At 34.4% G+C, this 27474-nt stretch overlaps 1 protein-coding gene across 1 annotated transcript in view; it reads right to left on the bottom strand.

Moving 5' to 3' along the window:
* Positions 1 to 25945, bottom strand: part of LOC129227994 (zinc finger protein 271-like) — a gene marked incomplete at its 5' end in the record, with an annotated part of 32608 nt that extends 6663 nt beyond the window's left edge. The window contains 2 exons of the mRNA XM_054862622.1: positions 9143 to 9372; positions 25507 to 25945. Coding sequence (XP_054718597.1) covers positions 9143 to 9372; positions 25507 to 25945 — 669 coding nt within the window. The remainder of the gene's footprint in view (positions 1 to 9142; positions 9373 to 25506) is intronic.
* Between the last annotated feature and the right edge of the window lie 1529 nt (positions 25946 to 27474).

The raw sequence follows: 27474 nt of genomic DNA, 5'->3' as shown, positions 1-27474 counted from the left end.
TTATTGCAAAGCAAACTTTAACAGGAAACTGCACTCTTCTAAATTCAAAATGATAGTCCGCCTTTGATGATGTTCTTAAAAACTTCGTTTTTAGTTTTGAAAAAATGAAAGCAATAGACAGAAACATTATGATTCGACCTGAGAAAAGCCTTGAAGAATCACGTGAGAAACAAAAACAATATCAAATTTATAGTTCGCTATCGACCAAAAGTTGAGATGAAGTATTGAATAATGATTTGAATGGAGGAAAGCCTTCGAAAATAAGGGATTTGAATTTCAATGACAGGTTTTAATTTCGCAGAAATTAATGGGTTTTAATTAATTTCTCCCGAACTAATTGAGATTTCGAAAAATCCTTTCTTAGTGGTTACTTTCGTAATCATGCGGACATGCCTGCCAAATTTCAAGTCTGAAGCTTCAGTGGTTTTGGCTGTGCGTTGATATATATATATATATATATATATATATATATATATATATATATATATATATATATATATATATATGTATATATATATGTTATCTCAGGACATTGATTTTTATATATTAAGATTTGTTCTATCATTTGTTCGCAATAAGTAAACAATGCTCTTTTTCCAGAAAATAATAAGCAAAACATTATGATTTGAATATTTTTTGAGATATTTCTTACACCGGTATTAATACCTGTACTCCCGATATCAAGTTAAAAAAATACCGAATACCGTTATTAAATTTTTGGTCCGGTATTGCAATCCCTAGTGACAGGAATTATCTGGCTTTGAATTTGATCCACCATACAAAAAATACTCCAAAAGTATTCAAACTTATAACACTGTGATTTCGTGTAGAGTAGTGCAATTTTTAAACTATCCAAACTCTTTAAACAACCCTCTATTATCATAAAATACATTTCACTGCTATATTCTTTAAACAAAACATAAAAGTATGATCAAAATAACGCGCAAACTGTTAATTAAAAAAAATAGTTTGACTTTTTTTAGGAAAAAAAATTTTTTTTTTTCTTTTCACAATATTGGAATTACTATAATTTGAAGCCATACGCTAAGTAATGTATTGTAGATTTAATAAAAGACACGTTTGTGTGCAGAAAGTAATCAGCAATAACAATTATTTTCACACAAAAAAAAAAGGTTTTATTGCATGGTTTATTCTGCTACAAAGCAATACATTGAAATTAATATTATTAATAAATTAACACAGCAGTACAGTATTGAATCTTTCAGCCTGAAACTGTCCAGACAATTACACAGCTGAAATAAATCATCTCTTAAACTTCATTTTGAGACAAGACCTCAAGAAACACCTTCAATGATAAGGTAGTTTTCCATTGCAGACATGAATTATGAGTTGCATACAGCGCTTATCACACGATGCAACTTTTCACCCTATTCCATCCAATACCGGACTAGTCCAATATACCTCAGGTGCTTCGGCCAAGATCGACGTCATCATTTCTATTGTTCCCCCGTACGCGAGCTTAGTCCAAGATTATAGCTTCCGAGCAATAAAGTTGAGTAGAGTTGGTCTTTCGACCAATAGGAAAGCATCTGAGTGCACGGGCAAATCCAACATGGCTGACTGCTTGAATCCGAAGTAGAAGACTAAGAAATTTATTAAATAATGGACTTTATTAGCGAGAAAAAATGTCTATGGGATGTTAAAAGTCCCTTGTACTGCATGAAGATTTATAGGATATGGTTAATGAGGGAGTATTTTCAAGGAATTGATCAGCGATTGCCGAAAGCATGCATACTCCTTACATACGGTAAAGATATCCTTTTCGATGTTTTTTTATTTGCTTGATATAGTGCGTGAAAGAAAAATCTTAAATGCTGTGATACCTTTAGTTTTATTGTTGTTCGTGCTGAAATTTCGCCTGTAAATTTGGCTTATTCTTATATTAATTCGTAGTTTTGGTTAAAGGTACATTGGCGACAGTACCGGTACATATTGACGCCAAATGATTGTTTACATTTTACTGAATCCTTGTCAAATTACTGGAAAAAATAACAATCTTAATTTGATTATTTGCCGTATTATTTCTCATAGTGCGTATGTGCGAAATGTAAAACTGTTTACATAAAACAGTATCATATAAAAAGTAGGCTGATGCTTGATACATAATTTTTACATTAAATGTTTGTAAAATAGTTTTTGAGGTGTTCTAGAATAGTGAGAAATTCTTAATTTCATAAGATTCAAAAACAACTTTTCATTTTGCAGTGCTAATAAATCAGTATTAATCCTGCTTGCAAATAATTATCATTTTGTCTTGCTTTTAGTGTTAAAAAGAATTAAAATTAATCTATGTTATTGCTTTATCATGATTTAAAAGTGAGTTTCTGAATCATTTTGTAAGAGAGCTGTACATAATTTTTGCTTCTCAGTTACAAGGATCCCTTTCAGCCATTCATCTGTGCAAATGAATGAAGAAGGATATGAGAAAGACCTTTTAGTGAAATCTTACCATTAAACGCTAGCTGGTTTGTCGATATTGACAGGTTGAATAAATTAAATTATCTGTCATATTGGTTAACTTGCTGGTTAATCTTTTCATCCTTTGAGTTCCGGTGCCAAAGTAATTGAAGAAAACCACAAGTCACTGAGGCATTTACTATTGTAATAGTTCAGTTGGTGATGGCTATGTTTTAATTCAAGAAAAAAAAACCAAGTTTTTCCTATTTGAAGAGAATTCATTGCATTTAACCAAGAAGAAATGAAGATTTGAACCCAAGCATCATTACTTTGAAAAACCTAGAAATGTATTCCCTCTACCAATTTTTATTACGATTTCATAGTATTTTTTTTTATTCTGTTCTTTTATTATAGTTTATGCTATTTTTTTAACGAATAGTTCTTTACCTGAATAAAGCATGATTGGAACATTTGCTATAGTTTTTATATTTAAAATAAACAAATTTTATTCAATTTGGTGTACTTGCTGTTCATGTCATTACTTTGCGAATATGTTAACAATGTTGCACCAATTATTTGGGAACTATTCGGTTTCCGGCTATTTTTTTTTTAACAATACGGTATCTGATCCAGCCAGCCCACACCGTACGAGATATCTGACAGATTTTTGCAGGATATCCAGTAGTTAATCTGATATTGATATGGGGGTTATCCGGTATATATGTGGGGATTATCCGGTATGAAGTGGGGTTTGATGGAAAATTTTCAATTAAATGGGATGATGTAATAACTTTTCATGTTTCCTTCATCAAGTTTTGCCTTTAGTAGTTAAGATAATAATTTGCATTTTTAAAGACTCTACCTGAATTTTTTGAACACAGTAAGATTTCTTAAAGTTGATTTTTTAATTATGAGTTTATTAATTTCTTTTTTAAAAAATAAACATTTTTAGCACAACTCTTAATGATGTATTTTAGATGTTAATTTGCATTTTTTATGACTATGTAGGGGAAAAAGGGGCACATTTGAACATGGGTCACATGTGTACATGGCATGTTTTACTAAGATAACATCAAGCAAAAAATATTTAAAATTCTCAAAATATGACAGTACCAGTCCTACCTCTTGGTGACATAATCTTTGTTTTAGCAGGTGTTGTATATAATTTTACCAATATGTCCTTTCTTTGTAAATACATATTTTAAACTAATTATGGAGCTAAACTTAGCTGTTGCAAACCATTATATGAACATGCAAGTGAATTTATGACATAACTTTTTAAATTGGATCAACTTCTTTTGAAAGTCAGCTGTAAGGTAGATAAGATGGGGTTACTTGTGAATATAACATCTTCCTGCATATATGAACACTTTCCATACCTCTTCCATAATACCTGTACCTCAGAGCCAGACTGATGTAAGTCTAAAAATTGTGATTTTCAATTCGTTCATTATTATATTGTACGTAAAATCCTATTCATTCCGCATCGAGCCATGTGAATGCAATTCTAAAAAAAAAAATTATATTAATTTGTATTTTTGGCATCTTGAATTCAAATTATGTTTTTCGCAATCACGAGCGTGTGTGTGTATGAATGCGCGTGTGTGTTTGTGTAGGCGCATGTGTGTGGGTGCGTGTATATGTGTATGTATGCATGTGTGTGCGTGTTGTGTATGCAGTGCTGTGTGTGTAGGAGTTCGTGTGTGTGTATGTAGGCATTTGTGTCTGTGTTGAGCGCATGTTCAATCTTTTGCATGCGGCAGACAAAAGTTTTTCCTCTCGCCTCTAAAGTTACAATTATATGACTTACGTTTTTCTGACCTGAGGTACAGATATTAATATTAGGGTTGAAAACACTACGTACTGGTGTCGGAGTACAATTAGTTTTGGGATACAGGAGTCAGAGGACGAATGTTTTCAAAAAATTCTGTGTACAAGCATGGAGAAAGAAAATCATTGAATTAGTAATTTAAACTTTTTCATTTTGTAAAATTTTTGACCTGAATAGGGAAAAAATTATCTTTTACTAATAATAAAGATGAAAGTCTGTGTCTGTCTCTGGATCTCTGTACGTCTGTTACGCGCATAGCGCCTAGACCGCTCGGCTGATTTTTATGAAATTTGGCGCAGAATTAGTTCGTAGCATAGGGGTGAGCACCTCGAAGAAATTTTTCGAAAATTCCGTTTTGTTCTTTTACTATTCCAATGTTAAGAATATTTTACCAAGGAAATTATCATAACCTGGACAAATAAAATTCCAATTTATCATAACATGGAACCGTAACATTTGAGAGCAAATGAACACAGCAAATTGGCAAGAAATTCATCATCCATTATTTGTAAATATACAGGCAAACCAAACCACCTTTTATTTTTCTACTACTGGCAAAGCCGTGCCAGTACCAGTACTCAATAAAGTAAGACAAAAGGGATGAAAATAAGGAATTTCTGCTGAAGCTGCAGAGTGGAAGTACGACTAATTTTGGGGGTGCAGGAGTCGGAGTTGGAGGCCCTAAAATTTTCTCTAGCATTTCTTTGTACATGCATGGAGAAAGAAAATCATAGAACTAAATTATTCAAACAATTTTTCATAATGTACATTTTTAATCTGAATAGGGAAAATATAATAAATTAACTTATGAAGTAAAAAAAAAAAAAGAAGATGGAAGTAATGAATTTCTACCACAGCTGGGGAGTCGGATTACGACTAATTGTATGGTACAGGAGTCAGAATTGGTAGCTAGGCATTTCTCTTCAATTCCGCAGCATTAGTAAAACCATTTGCATTTCATATTCCTTTCATTTTGGTTCAGTCATGTTTATCTCTTGTGTCAATATTCAGGTCTACGAGATATGGCATTTCAATTTTAGTGATAGCTTTTTTATCTATTCCTTGATACCAAAAATTGAGAATGTATTCAAAATCTGCACAAATCCCCCCCCCCCCCTTAATTTTTTTAGGTGCTAAAAAATAATGTTTTCTGTCATTCTGAATGTTAAAAAATTTTCAGTTGTTCAAAAAATACTTTTAAAATAGTTAAATTGACAAATACCTTTTCTATATACATGTTCATCACCAAGAACTTTTTCCAACTGTTTGTTTGAAGCAAATTCACCTTTAAGTTAGGGATTCATCTTTGCCTTAAATTTTCCCTTAGAGGCTAATGTTACATTCCTTTGATGCGTAAAAAATGGAACAAAATATATTTCAAATAAAAAGGAAATCTGGAAATGAGGTGTGCTCGCTGAAATTTTTCAAACAGAAAGTTTGTTCAAATCTGACTATTCACTCAAAAGTTATGTGTGTGTGGGGGGGAGGGGGGCAGCAGATTTCAAAATGTATTCTGTGGGAAAAAAAGCCTTTTTGTTATTATAAAATTGATATAAAATTAATTTACTTCAGCTGTTAGTCTTTAGTTAATTAAACCTACATTAATAGCACTTTTTTAGGAAAATTTTAAATTCAATAAATTTCTTCTGCATTTCTGCGCACAAACGAGATGAAAAAAAAATCATGGAAAAAAGCCATTTTTCATAAGGCATTATTTTGAATCTGCATAGGGAAAAATTAATAACCAAACAAATGAAGACAAAAAAGACAATTTTTATGCAGTTAAAATTTAGCACCTTTTTTTTTACTTGAAAGTAAACAATGACAAGATTTTTATTGAAAAAAGGAAGGAAGTAAAAAAATAGCATACGGAACAAAAAAAATGTATCAAAATAAAGTCCTTTTTTTCAAACATTATTTACTAAAACTATCGGCGATGAAACAAGTAAAAAAAAAGCCCGCATGAAGAGATAAAAACTTATTTTAGCAAACCAAGTATTTGTTTTGAGAGCAGACGATCCAAACTTTTACGGCAACCCACAATAGTAACGATGACGTCATGGTTTAGAAACAAGTCTGAGCTCTGCCAGTGTTGGCTGGTATAGAGGATAGCTCGAACTTCAGCGTTGCTTGGACTTGTCTCATGTTGGATCGTGTGATAAGCGCTTACCGACAGCCCAGCTATTCCATCTGGAGACTGCAGTTTCGTCCTTGTTATGGACTTATTATCAGTTTGGAATAGAGGATGACCAAACTGTAGGTACATGTCATCTCCCTGAAGCTGAAAGTGCCAACATGCTGGTAGATAAAGTAAATTTATCTCACCAGCGAGAGTTTGCAGACATGGTGCTGCTCAACTCGTAATGCCTTTGGGTATGCTTAGATAAGGGAACTTACTGCTTATTACCCAAGCTTTGCTTTCAATTTATGAGTTGAACTGCACCATGTCTGCGGACTCTCGCTGGTGAAAAATTAACTTTATCTACCAGCTTGTTGGCACTCTCAGCTTCAATGAGATGACATCAACTTCCAGCTCGGTAATTCCTTATTATTCAAGATTGATTAATCCAAAAGAAGGACGGAACTGCAGATGGGGTCAGGGCCGGATTTAAGGGAGGGCAGGCGGGGCTACTGCACCGGGGCCTCCACAACAAAGGCCCCCCCCCCCCATAATAAAATTTTTACAAAATATCTTAACTTTCATGGGTCAGCAAAATTTTACGTTTTTTCTCCCCTATAAATTATAATAATAATAAAAATATAAAAAAATAAATAGCAGTAACTTCAAGATGTATTTACTATTAAAGTGCTGATCGAAAATATCGGATATACATATATATCAAAATATTCGGATATATATCAAAGTATCGGATATTTTCGAAAATATGATGATCTTTTCGAACCCTGATTAGGAGCCTCCACTCCTTCGTTGCCCCGGGGCCTCCACACTTCCAAATCCGGCCCTGGATGGGGTAACTGGGCTGTTGGTACATTGAAGTTCTGCCTTAGCCCTGGCTTAGGGGCGGTAACTTACTGCTTAGTGAATAATGAGTTTGACTGCAAGAGGCATCTTTAAACACATTACAACAAAATATAGTTTCTCCCAGGCTATTTTCCTATGAGTGCTTCCAGGTTTAAAGTTTAGGAAAATTACCCAAAACAGATTTAGCAACAAAACCGTTTCTTCACCAATAGATGATCAAGTGTCTCTTCAACTTTATAAATTGAGTAATGACTTTGAACAAAACTCAACAGAAAATAATCTGATCACGTTTCACGGGGCAAACTGGCAAGTGACTAATGTAATAGAAGGGACAGCAACTCAATCAGTCATTTTATTTCAGTTGATAATATGTATCCAAAATTTGTGAAGACATAGTATTTCTGATAAGAACAAAATGGCTGAAAATTGAATAAAATGGTTTAAGGCTATTTTAAGGCCCTAGAAATTTATTTCCTAATGCAATTAAAACTTGCGAAGCAGCAGTTTTCAGCCATACAACCAACCAACACGTGCATCCATATTTGCATAGAAACAGGATATTTCAACTTTTTATTAAATTGGCGATAAAATCATAGTCTGGTTTTTCAGTAATTCTTCTTTTTTTCATATTTTCCAATTTCTGAAGCATTAGAAAATGCTTCAATTCGCAAGCAAAAGGAATGCTAGGACACATTCAGATGTTGCTCTCCATTATTGTCATTAATTAAGAGAATCCATAATAACAAATTTCATAAAATCAATACTCACATTTTATTTTCCTGCACGGAATCAAGTATTGGATAGTAAATTTAGAAACTTGAGCACATTCTGTTGAACACATTTTACTAGGTAACTCTTTTAGCCAGCATGAGTTCGCAACTTAGTTTACAGATATCTTTCTGGAGAATATGGGTGGGACGAAAATCAACAAGAATACGATTTTTTCGGCTACTCGATTTCCAGGTATGGTGTTAGGTTTCAAATTTTGAGCAAATATAAATTTTTGCCTGCATGGACTTTCATATGTTTTAAATCTGAAGATCTGAGAAAAAGACTGGAAAGAATATTTACATGTCCATGGTTTCACGCCATAAAGTACAATCAAATGCTTTTCAGATGTCAAGACTTAAAAAATGTAACGTTTTCGAACAGTATTCCTACAATTATAGATTTCCTCCAGAAAGGATCCCATTATGTGACTTTAGCTGTTCAGAATCAGAGAATGCTTTGGAGCAATATTTATAGGTATTCGAATTTTGGCCAGAATGGACTTTCATATGTTGTTTTAAATTTGAAGAATCAGAAAACGACTTTAAGCAGCATTCACATGAAAACGGCTTTTCGCCACTATGTACTCTCAAATGTCTTTTAAAATTAAAAGATTTCGAAAATGATTTTGAGCAATAATCACACAAGTAGGGCTTTTCTCCAGCATGGATCCTTTTATGTGCCTTCAACTCTTTAGAATCAGAAAATGCTTCCGAGCAATAATCATTTGCATGTGAATTTTCCTCAGAATGGACATTCATATGCTTTTTCAAATGTGAAGAATTAGAAAATGACTTTAAGCAATGTTCACAGGTAAAAAGTTTTTCGCCAGTATGCACAATGAAATGCCTTTTCAAATTCCAGGATTTAGAAAATGCTCTTGAACAATAATTACACAAATATGGCTTTTCTCCAGTATGGATCCTTCTATGTGCCTTCAATTGTTTAGCATCAGCAAATGACTTTGAGCAATAGTCACACGTATATGGTTTTTCGCCAGTGTGCACTCTCAAATGTGTCTTTAAGTCTGGAGCACCAGAAAATGCTTTTGAACAATATGTACAGGAATAGGGTTTCTCGCCAGTATGGATTCTCAAATGTGTCTTCAAACTGGAAGCATAAAAAAAGGCCTTTGAACAAACTTCGCACGAATATGCTTTTTCGCCATCGGTATGGACACTTAAATGTCTCTTCAAATGTGAAGCACGAGAAAACGTCTTTGAACAAATGTCACATGAAAATGGTTTCTCGCCAGTATGGACGCTCATGTGTTTTATTAAATTTGCAGCTTTTGAAAATGTCTTTGAACAACAGTCGCACACATGAGGTCTTTCGCCAGTATGAACCCTCATGTGTGTCTTCAAATTGCAAGCTTTTGAAAACACCTGTAAACATGTTATACAAGTATATTGTTTCACAGTTCTCTTATCAACTCCGACTTTCAAATGACATGCCATTGCTAAAGAAGTTCTTATTGTTGTTAAAGTCGGTGGTTTTCAACTTTTTCACTGCTGATGTTCCAAATCCTATGCTGACCACATACGATAGGGATGATAGTCTCACAACAATTTATATTAGGTGAAATGAGATGAATCCAAAAAAATGTCATTTAAAACATTTAATTACAACTGCAAAAATGATATAGATTAAATATCACTAGCTCTTTGCGGACCATTGGTTGAGAAGCACTGGACGTGAGCATCAGCTTTGCATTGATGAATTCATATTCTTTCTGAGATATGCATCTTTTGCTGGCAATGAGATTGGAAATACAGTTTAAGAACTAAATGACTACTTCAGATGTTGTTTTTGTTCACTGCCAGTTTGTTCAATAACGAGGAATCAATTTTAATCATGAGCTACCAACGATTATTAAATGAGAACTTGCTAATACCGTTTGAATTCATCTTCGTATACAGGTAAAAAACTGACAAACACTTATTCGGGAAATGGACTTTTGTCTAAATAAGTAAGTCCAAACTACTTCAAAAATTGATTCTTGAGAAGTTTGAGACATTTATTTGAGGCTAAAAATAAAAATTTCACGACTTTGGTTGCATATCTTTAGGCATTTCATTCGGTAAAGCTCTTTCTACGAGTGTTCATGCGGAATTGCGGTTTAATACAAATTCAAAGGCTGATGATATATTTTTTCACATTCCATGTCATGCAGGTCAGATTATTGCTGAAAAGAAATGGAAGAATTAGTGTTCGTTACAAAAGTTGTACAGAATATCGTAGATACGTGTTATTTTTGTTTTTATGTGTTTAATTGTTTGTAATCGTGATTAATTACATTTTTTAATAAAAATTTCCCCACTTTTTGAAATCTTTTGTTGTATGTTGTTTTCCTTGTTTAATCAACAGCTGGCATAGCATTCTATTGGTAATTGGTCTGGTGAGACATTGGTACTATATTGCACTGGCATCAATTTTGGCAGCAAATTTGGTGAGAAATTACCAAATGTCAAGAAATTTTGCGAGTGTTGTAAAAATTACCCAGAGTGTCAGTTATAGAAATCTTCCATAGAATGGTCATTCAATTATGTGTGAAAATGGTTGATGGATTTTATAAATTTAATCTACATTTTACTTCACGACCATTTCACTTAGTTTTTCATAATGAATACAAGGCGGAGAACCCTTCGAAAAAAACCAATTGATCGAACGTAGAGTGGAAATTTTCACCTGTCATGCCATAGCGGATCATTCCCTAGGTTTGGCAGAAATGTTATGAGTTTCAACTGCAATTTCCTGAATTGTAGCTAAAAGTTTCTTTTTAAATTAGGGCAAATGACCAGTTGTGGGCAAGGTTAAGGATTTTATTTTTATTCGGATTATTATTGAACTGTGTTCCAGTTCATGGAAGTAACACATTTTCAAGGCGTTAGAACTAGAAATAGCACTTTCATAGCTCTGAAGTTCTCATTAATTTTCAAATATGATAAAAATATTCGCTTAGTTACGAACATGAGATGCTTAAAACTAATTATGGTCATGCTAGCTAAATTTAGTTATCTTCAGGAAATACACAATAAAGTATTCAATCATATTAAAACACTTAACTTTCTTGCAATAAAATCAAATTTCAACTAACCAATTCGAACAATGTTGAAGTTAAAAAAATGGATCACTGTGCTCATCACACTTTTGAAAGGTTCGTCTAAACAAAAAAAAAAAAAAAATAATAATAATAATAATAAATAAATAAATAAAATAAAAAATAAATAGAACTGTTTTGCTGCTGCAATTTTTATTTATCGTCTGCCAACTTTAGCTTATGTCATCAACTGTAAATAATTTTAAGTCAAGATGGCCAAAAAATGAATTTATGTTCATTTGTGCCCATAACTAAAATACTTAATTTTACTTAACTAGTTATGGGCACATTAGTTTGCAAGGACCTTAGGTATCCTTACTAATGACGAAAATAATTCCTTATATGATAGGGTAAGAAAGCTAAGAAATGATGACGTACCAATAAAACTGGGTGTCTGATAAGAAACATCAATCTTAAGCGCTTAAGAAAAAAATCCTTCAAAAACTTCACTGCAAAAAAATTTTTGCCTTTTCTTTCTTTCGAACATTTTCTCTCACTGTACAGTGAAACCTGTATAAGTTGGCCACTTAAGGTACACTACTTTAGTGGTCAACTTAAACAGGTGGTCAACTTATAGAGGTTGAATTATATGATACAGATCTAATTCTGTGCCTGAAAATAGCGGTCAACTTACAAGGGTGATCACCTTTACAGGTTTTACTGTGCACTCAGATGGATTTAAGTGGAAGTTTAGTTGTATTTGTCTATTGCGACATGTCCGAACAGTTGAAATCCAGTGAAACCAATTATTTTAAAGTCAACTGTCAACGACAAAACAGTCTACTTTGTCAAATATGTTTAATTAACAGACAAAAATATCGGATAAAATATTAATGAAAATTAGTTAAAACACTGTAACATAACAAAAAAGAATTAAAAATGTAAATTTCAATGAAATTTCGCAAAACGTTTCTTATCGGTTTAGCTACAAATACAGTCAAACCCCGTTATAACGAACCCTCAACTGACCGACTTGAGAGATCGCTATAGCCGAGGGTTCGCTACATCCGATTTTTAAAAAAAGTCTAAATTCACTCAATTACTTCCATAATGGACATCCTAATTACACAATGTTTCTATCAGTAGTTAGGTTCACAAAAAGTGAAATGTATTATTTACATTGTACTCAATAAAAAGCAAACTATAAAAATTTACTTTTTCTATGAAAAAATTCTACAGCATGGACGAAGGATGTTATTTTAGGTTGCAAGCATTTTGATTTTAAACGCTTTTCACCACTTTTTTAGTCAGCTATTGGAAACAAATCCGCAACATGTTTCAGTTGCAAAAAAAAAAAAAAAAGTTAAAAACATTGACAGTTGCCTTCGGAGCTGAAATTGGAGGTTCGGGATCTCCTATTTCTTCATCAATATCAGAAGATGAGTTCACAGTGAAATTGTTCTTGTGAAAGGTTTTTGCAAAGATCAGAAAATACTGAAGTACATGAAACCAGAAAACTTCTTTGCACATGTTTAAAGTCATAAATTCTGTCCAATAAAATTTGTTTGAAGTGTATCCACTTTTTGGGTCAGGAACGTTTACGAATGAAAGGATTCCTTTCTTACTTTTTGCACCAAATATTGAAAAGCTTGAAATTTTTGAAAATTTTGGTTCACTATAGCCGATTTTCGAACAATTGGGGATCGTTACAAGCGTTTGAAATTGCATTAATGACATAGGACTTCAGTTCGGACCATTCAAAAGGATCGCTACAACCGGGGGATCGCTATATCCCGGGTTCACTATAGCGGGGTTTGACTGTATTACAATTAATCTAAACAAGCTATAGATTTCAACTTAGACGAATTACTAATTAAAATCATTAACCATAACAGAAGTAGATCTGCTCTTAACTTGACCCAAGTACAATTTTTGCTGCCTGTTATTAAACTTCGCTGTGTGAAGCATGTCCCCATGTCTGCAGAGGGCTCTCAAGTTCTACTTTCTTTAGGGCCTAGCCTGCGGAGTAACTGACACGACAATCAAAGAAAGCCAGTCTACATGAATGTTCAAAAAAGAACCGCGGGTAGCGTTAAAATGCTACATAAGCAGCCTTTTAAATATTGATGTTTCGATATGCTTCAATTGACTTTGAAACAATCACATCCTTCATAACAGCCTTCTCAGCCATTGGTCCCTTATTCCAACAGTAAGGGATATGAGCGCTTTAAACAAATGTACTTCAGTGGTTCAATTTTCTTTTAATGATGTGTCTGTTATTGGATCTGGCAGGGCCTGACTAACTAAAAGTGAGGCCCTAGGCCCACAACAATTTCGAGACCCCTTGAAGATAGATTTTTTGGGGCCCCTTTGTCTATCAGAGAATTATGTAAATCATTTATCATGTGTATTCATGAATCCCCTCCGGGCAGCGAATTTAGAAACACGACCGCATACGCAGGTCGCACAGGTGGCGCTACGACCGCAATTCATTTGGCGCGATTCGACTCCTCGCGTAAATGCGCCAAGGAAGCAATATCGCTTTTGAGGTACTTGCGCGTGCGCAATGATGTGATGTCTGTTTATTTACCTTTGTTGCTGGTATTTCGTTGATTATGTGATATGAATGGGTGTGTGGTCAAAATCATTTGTTTTGCTACAAACTTTGATGTTTTTTAACCTACGAATAAAACTTTATTGACATTGTATTTCCGAAATATTCTTTTGTGAGTTTATTCTTTGCATCTGAAAGTTCTGTGTTAAATTTAAAAATTACACTATCTTCGATGATCTTAGGAGGGGGGAAGTTCTGGGGACCACCGGAATTCTTTCGATATTGGTTTTTATCAACTTATTTTCTTTTTAAAATGAGGGGACCGAAACCGTGAGTTTGTACAGCGTACAGAATACTTTATGTTTCGTCAAAAACTGTTTGAAACTCGCATTTCGGCGGTCTTTGGCTTTTGATTTGATAATCTTAATAATGTAGAGTCTTTCATGCTCCTCAGTAGTAGTTTAAGATTGAATTTTTTAAAATAATTTTACGGGAAAAATATTTTGTCACTTTTATTCCAATTGTTATAAACAGGGTCGCCGAGAGCAAAAGCGGATCCAGGAAAAAAATGACGCAAGTCAATTTTTTTCACAGGACCCCTTCTAAACTTTTCACCATTAAAATATTTTATCCTCTGCGCGAGTTCAATTCCAAGTCGGGCCCCTATTCTCCGACAAAACTGACATGACCTCACGTGGGTCCTTGTTGTAAGTTGCATTTTATAGCAATTGAGAATTGTCGTTTATAAATAAAAGCGTCAAAGAGACCAAAAGTATTTTAACTTATTACGACCCCTAGTTTCCCTGTGTTTTTTTTTTTTAATTTATTCATTTATTTTTTATTATACCACTAAAAATATATTGGCAGCCCCAGGGCCCGACTAACTAAAAGTGATGCCCTAGGCCCACATTAATTTGGGGGCCCCCTGAAGACTATGCAGTGTTTGGTTTACATTTTTAAAGCACGAGTGTACTTTTGGAGGCCCCTTTGTCTAATCACACAACTATGTATAAATCACTTATGTGCATTTATGAATCCTCTTTGGGTCCCCTCATAATCGTGACCAAATAAATTCGTTACTGGCAGCATGATTAAAAATTCCCCTTTAAAGAAGTTTTTTCCAATTAATAAGCCATTTTTTTCATTTTAAAAAAAATATATTCTAAGGACATGGGGCCTCAGGCCTAGGCCTAGTCAGCCTGTGTGGTAATCAGGCCCTGGGCAGCCCCATTTCAGAAATTCCCCTCCCCCTTCTTGGTGACGGCCCTGCCTCCCTCCACCCGCAAGCTTTAGCTCATGCTTAAAGAGGAGCTGAGGCTGTATTTTGCGAATTTGCGTTATTCTAAACACATGCGTGCAAAATTTACATTTTGCTGTTAGTTGACAGGCCCGAAAGAAATTGCTTTTAGTTGATCGGCCCGAAGTATGACCGGCCCACCGGGCAAATGCCCAGTTGCCCGCCGGCTGTATCCGCCACTGCGTATGAGATAAAAGGAATATTGTTTTAAGTGTAAATTCTACTTGCAGTAGGTTTCTAATTGATATCTATTATTTGAGAGTAGAGAAGTTAAAAAAAGAACTCTTTCATCTCAGATGCACAGAAGGAAAGAATGGGATCCTGATATCATAGGACGAAAGAAACAACTTGCTAATTTTGTTCAAGGTTAACTGCTAATGATATTTGTGTGTGTACACCTTCAACTATGATTTCCAAAGACAATGAACACAAAATTAATTTGGTGACCTGTTCTGCTTATGCTAAAATAATAAAATGTTTTGACATTTATGTATTGATGCAACCAAATCAAATTTAGGGTTATGGTACCAGTACCTCTGAGCCAGACTAGCGTTAGTCCATTTTCGTTACTTTTCAAGAGAAAGCGAAAACGTTTGTGTGAGACATAAGGATGGGACTTGCGCCCTTTTAACGCAGCTAAATATTTGTGAAGGAATATCTGTCATAGAATAAGGATCTCATATGTTGACACGGAATGATAATTCTTTGTTCAATGCAGCAATAAAGTGAAGATTGCAAATTTTTGGACTCATGTTAGTCTGGCTCTGAGGTGTAAAGTTACGATACAAGACATACGACATACAAGGTGATCAAAGAATATGGAAAGGTTTTGAAAAGGGTCAGAAGGGCATATATAACAGCATCACAGTACAGATATGCCATATGAAAGAGGTAGCGGGCGACATTGTGTAGGACAGTTAAAACACGAAGGATTTTTGTTGCTGTGGATTCATAGAGCATGCTGTACTATAGTATAAACATCTCATTACTATTCAATAGAGTGCAATCTGCACCAGCATAACCAACATGTTCTGCATTTCTTTAGCAGTATTAAATCACTAGGTGCTTTGCAAAATCTCGATGCAGACAGCTTCTAGGTATATTTCTTCGACTACCCAGCAAAGCAACCTCTACAACTTTGAGCCTGTCACAGCACACCACAGATAAATACAAGGGGGCGGGGGGTACATCCCCACTGGTAAATTTTTAATATTGAAGTTCAAAAAAGGTCCTTTTAGGCTATCTTTGATGCTAACAGAAGGGAGATTACCAAGATGTATAATAAAGGATACGCAATGAAATCAATCACTCCTCCCTTGAAACATTTGTCCTTGCAACATGCTTTTTATTGTGCAGTGTGCTCGTTTCAAGCGCCCCCTTTTTTCATTTCACGCTTCATTCAAAACTTCGAGATAAAAGAATATTCTAGTAATAAGTTTCGAGTTATCGAGACTGTATAAGATATTCTTACAGCCCATTTCTAACCTTGGAGAGGATTTTCATTTATTTACTGTCACTATGTTTGGTCATTGTCCGATCGAAGTTACTCACAGTCGAGTCTCTATAACTTGCAGAGTTATAACTCGAATATACCAGGGGTGCCTACCTAGGGCAGGGGGGGGGGGTGATCATGGCACAGAGTGCGACATTAAAATTTTTAGGGGGTGAGGGCTGTTTTGAGGGGTAGTTTTCACTTTTTTTGGGGAGGGGGTCTTTCCGATATTTAGGGGGAGTGCGTCCTTGCTCTTAGGGGATGGGCACCTCTGAATCTACCTTCACCTCGAACTTTTCACTGGGCCCCAAACTCTTGAGAATACTGTAGGAACCTCTTATAACTTGAGCTACCAATAACTCGAAACTTTCTACCGGTCTTTTGAGACTTCGAGTTATCGAGATATGACTTTACTTAAAAAATACGCACACAAAAAAACAGTAAAAAAAGAAAGCAGTTAAAAATACAACTAAGGGTTTTAATTCAACCATTTGAGGCTATTGCTGAAATGTATACGATATACATAACCAGTTGAATACCTTTAAATACTAATGAAATATGTCTACAAACTTGATTAAGATTTTTTTTTTTTTGACACCTCAATTGTACTTTAATTGCTGAAAATTCTACTTTCAGTTGACACTTTGACACTTTAAAGGAATAAAATCAAAACTTTTGATAAACCAAGCAAGAATCAGTAATTAAATTAATGAAATATCTGCAAGTAATTATTTATTGCATACATGCAGTTTAAAACGTGGTTTTGAAGAATTAATTTCTAATGTTAAGCAATTTCCATTTTAAAAACTGAAACATTCTTGATTTTCATCGCAACGGCAATCCAACCCAGAACTTTCAGATGCAAAGAAGAAATTCTCAAAAGAAGATTACAATGTCAATAAAGATATGTCCGCAGGTTTAAAAAAAAAGCAAATCTTTGTTGCAAAATAACTCATTTTGACACCACATCCATTCAAACGTGGTTTGAAAGTATTAATTCCTAATGTTTTGTAATTTTTAGTTGAACAAATTGAAACATTCTTAATTTTCATCTCAACGACAGTCCAACACAGAACTTTCAGATGCAAAGAATAAACTCACAAAAGAATATTTCGGAAATACAATGTCAATAAAGTTTAATTCGTAGGTTAAGAAACATCAAAGTTTGTAGCAAAACAACCGATTTTGACCACACACCCATTCATATCACATAATCAACGAAATACCAGCAACAAAGGTAAATAAACAGACCTCACATCATTGCGCACGCGCAAGTACCTCAAAAGCGATATTGCTTCCTTGGCGCATTTACGCGAGGAGTCGAATCGCGCCAAATGAATTGCGATCGTAGCGCCACCTGTGCGACCTGCGTATGCGGTCGTGTTTCTAAATTCGCCTCCGGGCATCTCATAATTGTGACTTGTTGAGCTCACTACTGGTAGAATTCACAAAAATTATCCTTTAAATGAGTTCTTTTCCAACTAAAAAGTCATTTTTTTTTTTAATTATTGCTTTAAAAATACATGTATTTTTCGCATAGTTGTAATGCTATGCATAATTCTTTAAGTAATCTGGGGCCCCTTAGGATGATGAGGCCCTAGGCCAAGGTCTAGTTGGCCTGTGCGGTAATCAGGCTCTGGGACCTGGGAATAAATAACCTTTATTAGCCAGCATTGTGTGTAAACCAGATGGGGCTATAAACTTTACTTCTGATTCTGGGCTTGTACCTCCAAGAGACAAACTGCTATCGCTCTAAGTAGTCATTGCCAAAATGCTTTGATCGGTGCGAAATCCTATAAAATGGCAGCATAGTAGCTCCTTTATTTCTTCCCTGAGCTTCTTCTTTTGATATTGAAACTAAACAGTTTTTGTCTTGAGAATATATTTCCCAGTATTTTTTTAAACGTTTAAATATAACAACACTAGTACAGGGTGTCTACATAAAATTTGCATAAGACTTATATTTTAACAATCTTCAAGGACAATACTGCAGTGTGCAGGTAAATGGCAGTATCTGCAGAAATGAGTTTGTGAGATATTTGAAGAAATGCGTTTTGGATTCAATACTAATAATAGGAAAGGTTGGAATTAGACGCCATTTTCGCGAGTTTTTTTTCAGCGGAAACCAAATAAACGAGCTTGTACAGTAAAGATAACGTAAAATAGATGACAAAAATGCAAGAAAATGAAAAATTTGCAGTTACTGCCCTTTACCTGCACACGGCAGAATACATGATACAGTCTGCAATGATGTATTAGCAGCTTTTGGGCCAAATACTAAAGCACTCACATTTTTCCTTGAGTTCAAATCATTAAGCCGTTAAGGTAAACAGTAGCTTGCTCCCAGCCAGTTCATTGGTGAATGTTACGCGTTCCGAGTAATTTCTCGTTCCTTTCTCCAGTGATAAGTATTGTACCAAAAAGTCTTTTAAAGAGTCTACAAAGAGTAAACTGGAATAGTTGGTTTATTTCAAAAGGACCTAAACAGCGAACTTTTACGCGAAAACTAAAATTTTACAGCTTTCGTTACTGGCCTCTAAACATTCTCCAGTTGATTCAAATTTTAGTTTGATTATTGGCTTCACATAGTGGAATAAGGGCAGCAATGTGGCGATAAATATTTTGAATTGTTTAATTTTTCTCATAATACTTTGAATCACCTTCACCTTAATGGGTACAAAATTAAAATTAATATTTTAGAATTTGGTTTTCCATACAAAATTTTAAGATGACTTTATTTATGCTTGTAATGACATGTTTGTATGTCGGTGAGTAATGATTCAACAAATTAAATGTGATAAACCTTTCTAATTCATTTTTTGTATTGCAATGTGTTAATGATTAAAAAAAAAAAGTCTACTTTACTCTCTCTCTCACACACACATAAAATTTGCTAAAATTTTTAATCAATGCATTAGAAATTTCATTACTTATGGTTCCTTACCAGTATGGGATCTCATATGATTTTTTGGGTATGGAGCTTGAAAAGCTTCTGAATATATTATCCAACAATAGTCACACAACTAATGGTCTTCCATATGCTCCTTAATGTTTTTGAGCTTAGATTTTGGCTTGACTTGCAATGGACTTTCTATTGTGTTAATAAATTTAAAGCACCAAAAATGTCTTTTGAACATCATACACAAGAATGCAGTTCTCTGACAGTATGGGATCTCAAGCCTTAAGTAGCAAAAAATGTTTTTGAACGTTTCTGGCACGAATTTGGTTTTTGCCCATATCAACACTCAAAGGCATTTTTAAGACGAACGACTTTTTACAAAATTTACACGATAATACCTTCTCAATAGCAGAAAGACAGATTTCTTTTCTTGAAATTTTAATGTAAGGAAATGCCTCCGAAAAATACTCAATGACACATACGGTTTTTCGTCAATACGGGTTCTCAAATGAATGTTTTAGTTCAGGGGTGCCCATCCCCCTTGAGCTCAATGGCGCAAAATCCCCCCAAAAATTTTCTCGCTTTTGAATAAGGTTAAAGGAAACTTTTTCGAGTTTCTAATTCCCAGGCAAACTAACAGGGGGGGGGGGGAGTAACGCTAACTACTGCCATCTTAACCAAAATACCGTTGACTTGTTGACACGTCTCACCTCAAACTTACAATATGGCCCTTGAGTAAAAAAGTTTAGAGATTTTTTTCTTTTTTCAAACATAAGTGAAAAAATAAAGAGAGTGGATTTACCGTTCTGGTTTGGGATAAAGTCATTACTGGATGTACGCAAGTTGAACTCTGTCGGAAGTATAATATTCAGTCAGATAGGGGGTCCGGGGGTTTCTCCTCTGGAATAATTTTGGAATTGTAGTTATAAAAACACAGTCTTAGACATTAATTGGAATGGTTTGGTGGAATCGATTGGAACGATTCGGTGGACAATCCTCGGAATTTTTTTTCGAAATTTAAATATTAAAAAAGTACTTGTAGATACTCTTCTATTATGTAAAGGAGAGTGGGCGGGTTCGGGGACTCTCCTCCGAAACGTTTTTAAAATAGTAGTTCTAAAAACGCAGATTTAAACTATCTGTGGTAATGTCAGGTACATAAGAGATTCGGGAGGTGTCCCTCTGAAAACTTTTGTGATTAAAATCTTAAAATTGCTATATCAGGCTATTTATGGTTAGGGGACAGGAATTTTTTGGAAATTGGAGCTCTGAAATTGCACTTGTAGCCGCCCTTTGTGACGTTAGGGAAAGGAGTTTTCGGAAGCACTCCCCAGAAATTTTTTTCGAATGGCAGCCTAAAAACCAAATTTAAGACAATCTTTAATGATTTTGATGAGAGTGGGGGAAGGGAGAGGGGCGCTCCACTTATATGCTGTTGATTAAGAAACGCAATTTTGATAGATCTTTGGTAATGTTAGTGGAAGGAGAAGTTCGGTGGCATTCCAATTTTTCGAAATTGAAACTCCAAAAAGCAATTGCAGATTGTCTTTGATTCTTTTAAGAGGGAAGGTTCAAGGTCTCTCCCCATAATTTTTTCAAAATTGCTGTTCTGGAAACTCAGTTTTAGATGACTCTTAATGGCGAAGAAATTAAGGACTCGACCGATGGTTCAACAATTTAGCCATCGGCATCGGCGGCCGATGCTAACTTGGAGGAAACATCGGCCCATCGGCATCGGCGGCCGATGCTAACTTGGAGGAAACATCGGCCCATCGGCCTCAAAAAACATCGAAAAGCCGATGGAATTGGCCGATGTTTTCGAAAAAAATGACCTTCGTTGTTTTACTTTTTAATACAAAGTAAAAGGAGTTATTGTTTTCATATAAAATTTTTTACTTGAATTTCATTATGAATTTTCGTCACCCCTGAAAGAATTTTTAATACTGCATTCAGGTACAAACAAGTTAATTATTGCGTTGTTTTTTGCGGCTAGATGTACGTATGTATCTTTCATAAGTCATAACTCAAAAATAGTAAGCTCTAGAAGGTTAAAATTTCGTATGTGGGGTCTGCGTACGTTCCAGTTGTGCACTTCCCTTTTTGTTTTCAATCGGGTGTTCCAAAAGGCCTATTTACTCATTTTTTGTGGCTATCAATTACTTATTTCAATGCAAAACTAATATAGTGTCTTAGACTGTTCATTTGGTGATATATTGCCGAATTGGAGACCAACTTAAAAACAAATAGGAGGGGGTGGCCCAAAGCGGGTAGGTTTTCGAAGAACGCTCGAAAGTTGTAGTTTTTTTGGATTTTTATCGCAGCAATTTCGGTTTTATTTCCTAGCAGGGTTCTTGAACTTCAAAATAAAAAGTGATTTTTGTATTATTTCAAACCCAATATTTTATTTATTATCAATTTTTCCAAACATTGGAAAAACCTGCTTTGCGCCTACCAGGGAGCCCAAAGGCGTGTAAGCTTAACTAATTGTGGTTTGGGACATTTGCCAATCAAATATGAAGTTACTAGCAAAAATACCCGGCGTTGCCTGGGTCAGTAATAATTGTGAGAAACAATCGCTACTTTCTTTCGTTTTCTGTTTTGACAGAAAGAACTTAAAACGCACCGCTTTGACGTGATTGAAAATTGAGCTTCTTCCTTACCCATAAAAGTAAAATAGCAATAAGTATAAAGAACGAAATAGTACTCAGTTAGAAACGAAAGCACGACATTTAAGCATATAAAAATTTGAAGAATTTCCAAAATATAAACTAACAAAAACAAAGATCACTAAAAAAACCGTTCGCTTTAAACCGGCACTTTTTTAGTGGCGGCAAATTTACCCTCAATATTCTGGAAAAACAAACGTATTTTCCCAAAAAGTATAGTATATTTTTAATCTATATTTGCAGACTAAAAGAAAATCTCTTAGAAATGTAAGTCTTGTATCCCTTGTTTTTCTGTCAGGGGATGGCAGAGGAAAAACATGGGAAAAAAAATTTTCTACTGTAGAGGTTAACTCGAGGAGGAGGAAAACAATGAAGTTTTCCTAAATTTCGTTTTTAGAAAAAGTTAACACTTGATTATAAGAGAGTTTCTTGAAAACCTCCTAATAAAACAAAAACTTCCCTTTTTTTAACATCAGGAAAATGGTGGCAAGAGCGAGAAAGGAAGGGGGAAGGATCCTTCAAATTCCTGACAATTTTAGAAATGTTTTTCCGCTTATTTTTATTTATTTATTTATTTTTTTTGCCATCGGCCATCGGTCATCGGCAATCGGCCATTTGGAAAAAACAATCGGCCATCGGCCATCTTTGAACAATCGGCCAACAATCGGCATCGGCCAAAAAATGCCATCGGTCGAGCCCTACAAAGAAAGCGTTTTTTGGGGCGTTACAATGGAGGAGCTCTCCTGGAAGTTTACCGAAATTGAAGTCGCATAGCCAAAAAAAGATGGATCACACACAAATTCACTATGACAGATATATTTCGGAAATCCTCAAAATTGATTCAGCTATTCAGCACACATCGAAATTCAGAACTCGAAAATTTTCACGAATCTAATACTTCCTTCTATAACATATCACATACAGTAGAAAATAAAAATGATTTTAGAAAAATAATTAAAATACCTTAACGTCATTGAAAGTTTTATAAAAATCATCTAATCATAAATTGAAAGAACAGTCAATTTGAAAATGGTAAAAAAGACGAGAGTAAAGTGAAATGAAAAATTCTACATAAACTTAAGCTAATTTATGAAGAAAGTATTAATTTAAAAGTGATGGACTAAAAAATATGTTACAGTGAAACCTGTATGAGGTAACCACTTGCAGTGCACTACTTAAGTGGTCAACTTAAACAGGTGGTCAACTTATGAAGGTTGAATTATATGATACAGATCTGATTTTGTGCCTGAAAATAGCGGTCAACTTAGACTGGTGGTCAACTTAACAGGTTTTACTGTATTCGAAATTAGTTTTAAACGATTGTTTTGGTGCAAATGAATCCATGAAAGGCTAGAGCATAGTGGTCAAAATTCTTACAAACAATAAATAAATAACAGGGGGAGAAAACAATTAAAAAGCTTTTTATTTTAGCCATTTTTGACCTCTTTCTCATCATTGTCACGCGTATTTCTCATACAAAACTGTGCTACTTCCAGAAAATCTATATAAATAAATCAAAGAATATATGTGCATATATCTATGCATGTTCCCCATACAAATCGAGTTTATGTCGGATCTAGACCAAAATTGACAGGGACATACTTGGGCACCCGAGAAGGAACGTAGAGGGATTTTCAAGCAGCAAAAAAGCATGGATGTAAAGAAGTACCGAACAGTTCGAATTTTAGTTTTAGGACCCTAAATGGCATTAAAAGACTCTTTCTACCCAAAATAATTATCCGATCGGTTCGATTTTAGTCTCATTCGAAAGCCCGCAAAAATACCCCTGAAGTAGATTTACTTTTTTTGGATTTCAAAACCATCAACAAGGCTGTAAAGTCAACAGGAGAAAAGTTGCACGCATTTTTAGGTAAAGGAACACCAAAATAAAATCGGAAACTTATTGTCTACTGCGAGCTCAGTTTTAATTATCGCCAATAAAATCACTGAGAAGAAAGATCTATTGCCATTTTTTTCGCAATTGTGAACAAATGAAATTCTTGCTTTTGTTTTGAGGCTTTTCCTGTAATCGGGGAATTTAAAATTTTTCCTTTTTGGTTATTTTTCCGCGATCTGTCGGGAAATTTTACAGATTTTTTTTTTTTTTGCTCAAGACTTGATTGTTAAACACACATCACTTTACATAACTTTCATTTTCGAGGTAAATTTTGCAAAGCTGGGCGACGCAGCTAGTTTATGATAAATTAAAAAGAAATCAAATCGTCTGATCCTGATTTGCAACGGACATGAACTCCATCTCGTCTTTGATGATCTCTTTATTGAAAAAGAGACACGGATAATAAATTTTGGAATGAGTACCTCAAAAACGTAATACTTACATATGTAGGGGAGAGTGGCCCAAAGCGAGTAGGTTTTCGGAGAACGCTCAAAAATTTTAGTTTTTGGATTTTAATCGCAACAATTTTGGTTTTATTTCCTAGCAGGGTTCTTGAACTTAAAAATAAGAAGTGATTTTTGCATTATTTAAAACCCACAATATTTATTTATTATCAAACTTAACAAACATGTGAAAAACCCGCTTTGAACCTACCATTGAACCCAAAGCGGGTAAGTTTAACTAATTGTGGTTTGGGACATTTTCCAATCAAATATGAAGTTATAAATGATTAAAATAGTTGACTAGCTACCTGCCATTATATAAAAATATATAAAACAGTTGTACTTATCCAATTTAAAGTCAGTACATTTGTTTATAAAACATAAAGAAATAACTGAGTTGATTAATAGACTAATTAATTGCTAACCTAAAGAATACCTTCTTAAAGTTATACTTATCCTTTTGAAAGAGAAAATCTAAGTCAGCACACGAGTCAAGAAATTTTATATAAATATATGATTAAATCCTATACCTGCTTTGCACAAAGGCACGTTTTTTATTTCAATAATTATAACCTTAAATTGATTATTAAAAAAAAAATGGAATGACCATCATAGTTTTTATAGGTGGATAGCAACAGAATATTGACAATAAAAAAAATTAGCTGGTCTTCGACTAATCACAAGTTACAAAACTTCCTTTTCTTTTTAAAGTCTTTTGTCCAGACTGATAATAACTCGGCGGTGTCCGGGTAAATACGACATACGTATTTGTCCCCACTAACACACCATGGGAGGGGGGGGGGGCATACGAAGGCCTACCCGCTTTGGGCGACCTACTCGATTTGGGCCACATGCCCCTATTTCTTGTTGAATAAGTTTAAATATTTTTTAAATCCAAAAATCAAAAATTTCATGCTCTAAAAAAAAAAGCTTCTGGACCCCCCCCCCTGTTTTAATTAATAAATCTAATTCTTATTTAAATAAAAGAAGACATTTAATTGTGTAATAAAAATAATTCTCTGCCAACGAAGGGCGAGAAATAAACAACATTCACACTTCCATCACAATCAATAAAACTGTTCTGTCACATTTCTATTGCTGTTGCCATTACAAAAAGGAAATATAAAGCGTAGACAATAAATATAAAAATTTAGTAAGATCATTGCAGATGATAATAAAGCAAAATTAAATTAAAGTCACAGCAGACGATAAATTAACACATGTCGTAACCACATGTTTTTGATTGTTGTTCAGAGATTTTCTTGTTATCATGGGCTTTCTTATGCGCCGTTAAGGTTGAAGATTGAGCAAATGTCTTTGAACAAATGTCACATGAAAAAGACTTTTCGCCAGTATGGACTCTCTTATGTGCCTTTAAGACTGAAGATTGAGCAAATGTCTTTGAACAAATGTGACATGAAAAAGGCTTTTCGCCAGTATGTGCCTTTAACAATGAAGTTCGAGCAAATGTCTTCGAACAAATGTCACATGGAAATGGTTTTTCGCCAGTGTGCATACAGATATGATCCTTTAAGTTTGACGCGTTAGAAAATGCCTTAGAGCAGAATTCACAAGAATGAGGTTTTTCACCGGTATGGACTCTCAAATGTGTCTTTAAGTGTGAAAGGTCGCAAATTTTTTTTAAACAGCACTCACATTAATAAGGTGTTACACCAGTATAGATTCTTAAATGTCGTTTTAAATGTGATGTGAAGTAAAATGCCTTTGAACGTTTCTGGCCTGAATTTGGTTGTTGCCCATATCAACTCTCAAAGGCCTTTCTAAGAAAAACGACTTTTTACAAAATTTACACGATAATACCTTTTCGACAGCAGAAAGACAGATTTCTTTTCTTGAGATTTTAATGTAAGGAAATGCCTTTGAAAAATACTCAATGACACATACGGTTTTTTGCCAATACGGGTTCTCAAATGAATGTTTTAATTAGAAGTGGCCAGAGATGTTATTCTTCTTTTTCACTTAGGAATTCCGTAAATAAATAATTCTAGACTTCAATAAATAAATCTAATTCTTATTTAAATAAAAGACATTTAATAGTGTATAATAAGACATTTAATTGTGTATAGCAAAAATAATTCTCTGCCAATGAAGGGCGAGAAATAAACAACATTCCCACTTGCATCACAATCACTAAAACTGTTCTGTCACATTTCTATTGCTGTTGCCATTACAAAAAGGAAATATAAAGCGCAGACGATAAATAGAAAAATTTATTAAGAAGATCATTGCAGATGATAATAAAGCAAAATTAAATTAAAATCACAGCAGACGATAAATTAACAAATGCCGTAACCACATGTTTTTGATCATTGTTCAGAGGCTTTCTTGTTGTCATGGACTCTCTTATGCGCCGTTAAGGTTGAAGATTGAGCAAATGTCTTTGAACAAATGTCACATGAAAAAGGCTTTTCGCCAGTATGGATTCTCTTATGTGCCTTTAAGACTGAAGATTGAACAAATGTCTTTGAACAAATGTCACATGAAAATGGCTTTTCACCAGTATGGACTCTCTTATGTGCCTTTAACCATGAAGCTTGAGCAAATGTCTTTGAACAAATGTCACATGAAAATGGTTTTTCGCCAGTGTGCATACTGATATGATCCTTTAAGCTGGAAGGGTTAGAAAACGCCTTAGAGCAGAATTCACAAGAATAAGGTTTTTCACCGGTATGGACTCTCAAATGTGCCTTTAAGTGTGAAAGGTCAGAAAATTTTTTTAAACAACACTCACATGAATAAGGTGTTTCGCCGGTATGGATTCTTAAATGTCGTTTTAAATTTGAAGTGAAGTAAAATGCCTTTGAACAATGCTGACAGGAATGTGGTTTTTCGCCAGTATGGGTTTTCAAATGGTTTTTTAAATTTGAAGGGGTAGAAAATGTCTTTAAACAATAGTCACACAAATAAGATTTTTCTCCAGTGTGGGCACTTCTATGCCTCTTTAACCTTGAAGGTTGATGAAAGGTGATTGAACAAATGTCACACGGAAATAAACGAGGTTTCTTAACATTATGAACGGTATTATGTGCATTTAAATTTGAAGCATCAGTAATGTTTTCTTGGACAGTATTCATATTTTTTTTGTTAGTGCGGGCACTCATGTTTGGGACGCTGTGAAAGATGCTATTGAAGAATATGTCCCAGTACAGCGTTTTACTGGTAAAA

This window comes from Uloborus diversus, chromosome 8 (genome assembly GCF_026930045.1).
Source record: "Uloborus diversus isolate 005 chromosome 8, Udiv.v.3.1, whole genome shotgun sequence".
In the NCBI taxonomy this organism is placed as follows: Eukaryota; Metazoa; Arthropoda; class Arachnida; order Araneae; family Uloboridae; genus Uloborus; species Uloborus diversus.
Note: the sequence above shows the minus strand (reverse complement) of the source record. Positions and strands in the feature narration are given on the sequence as shown.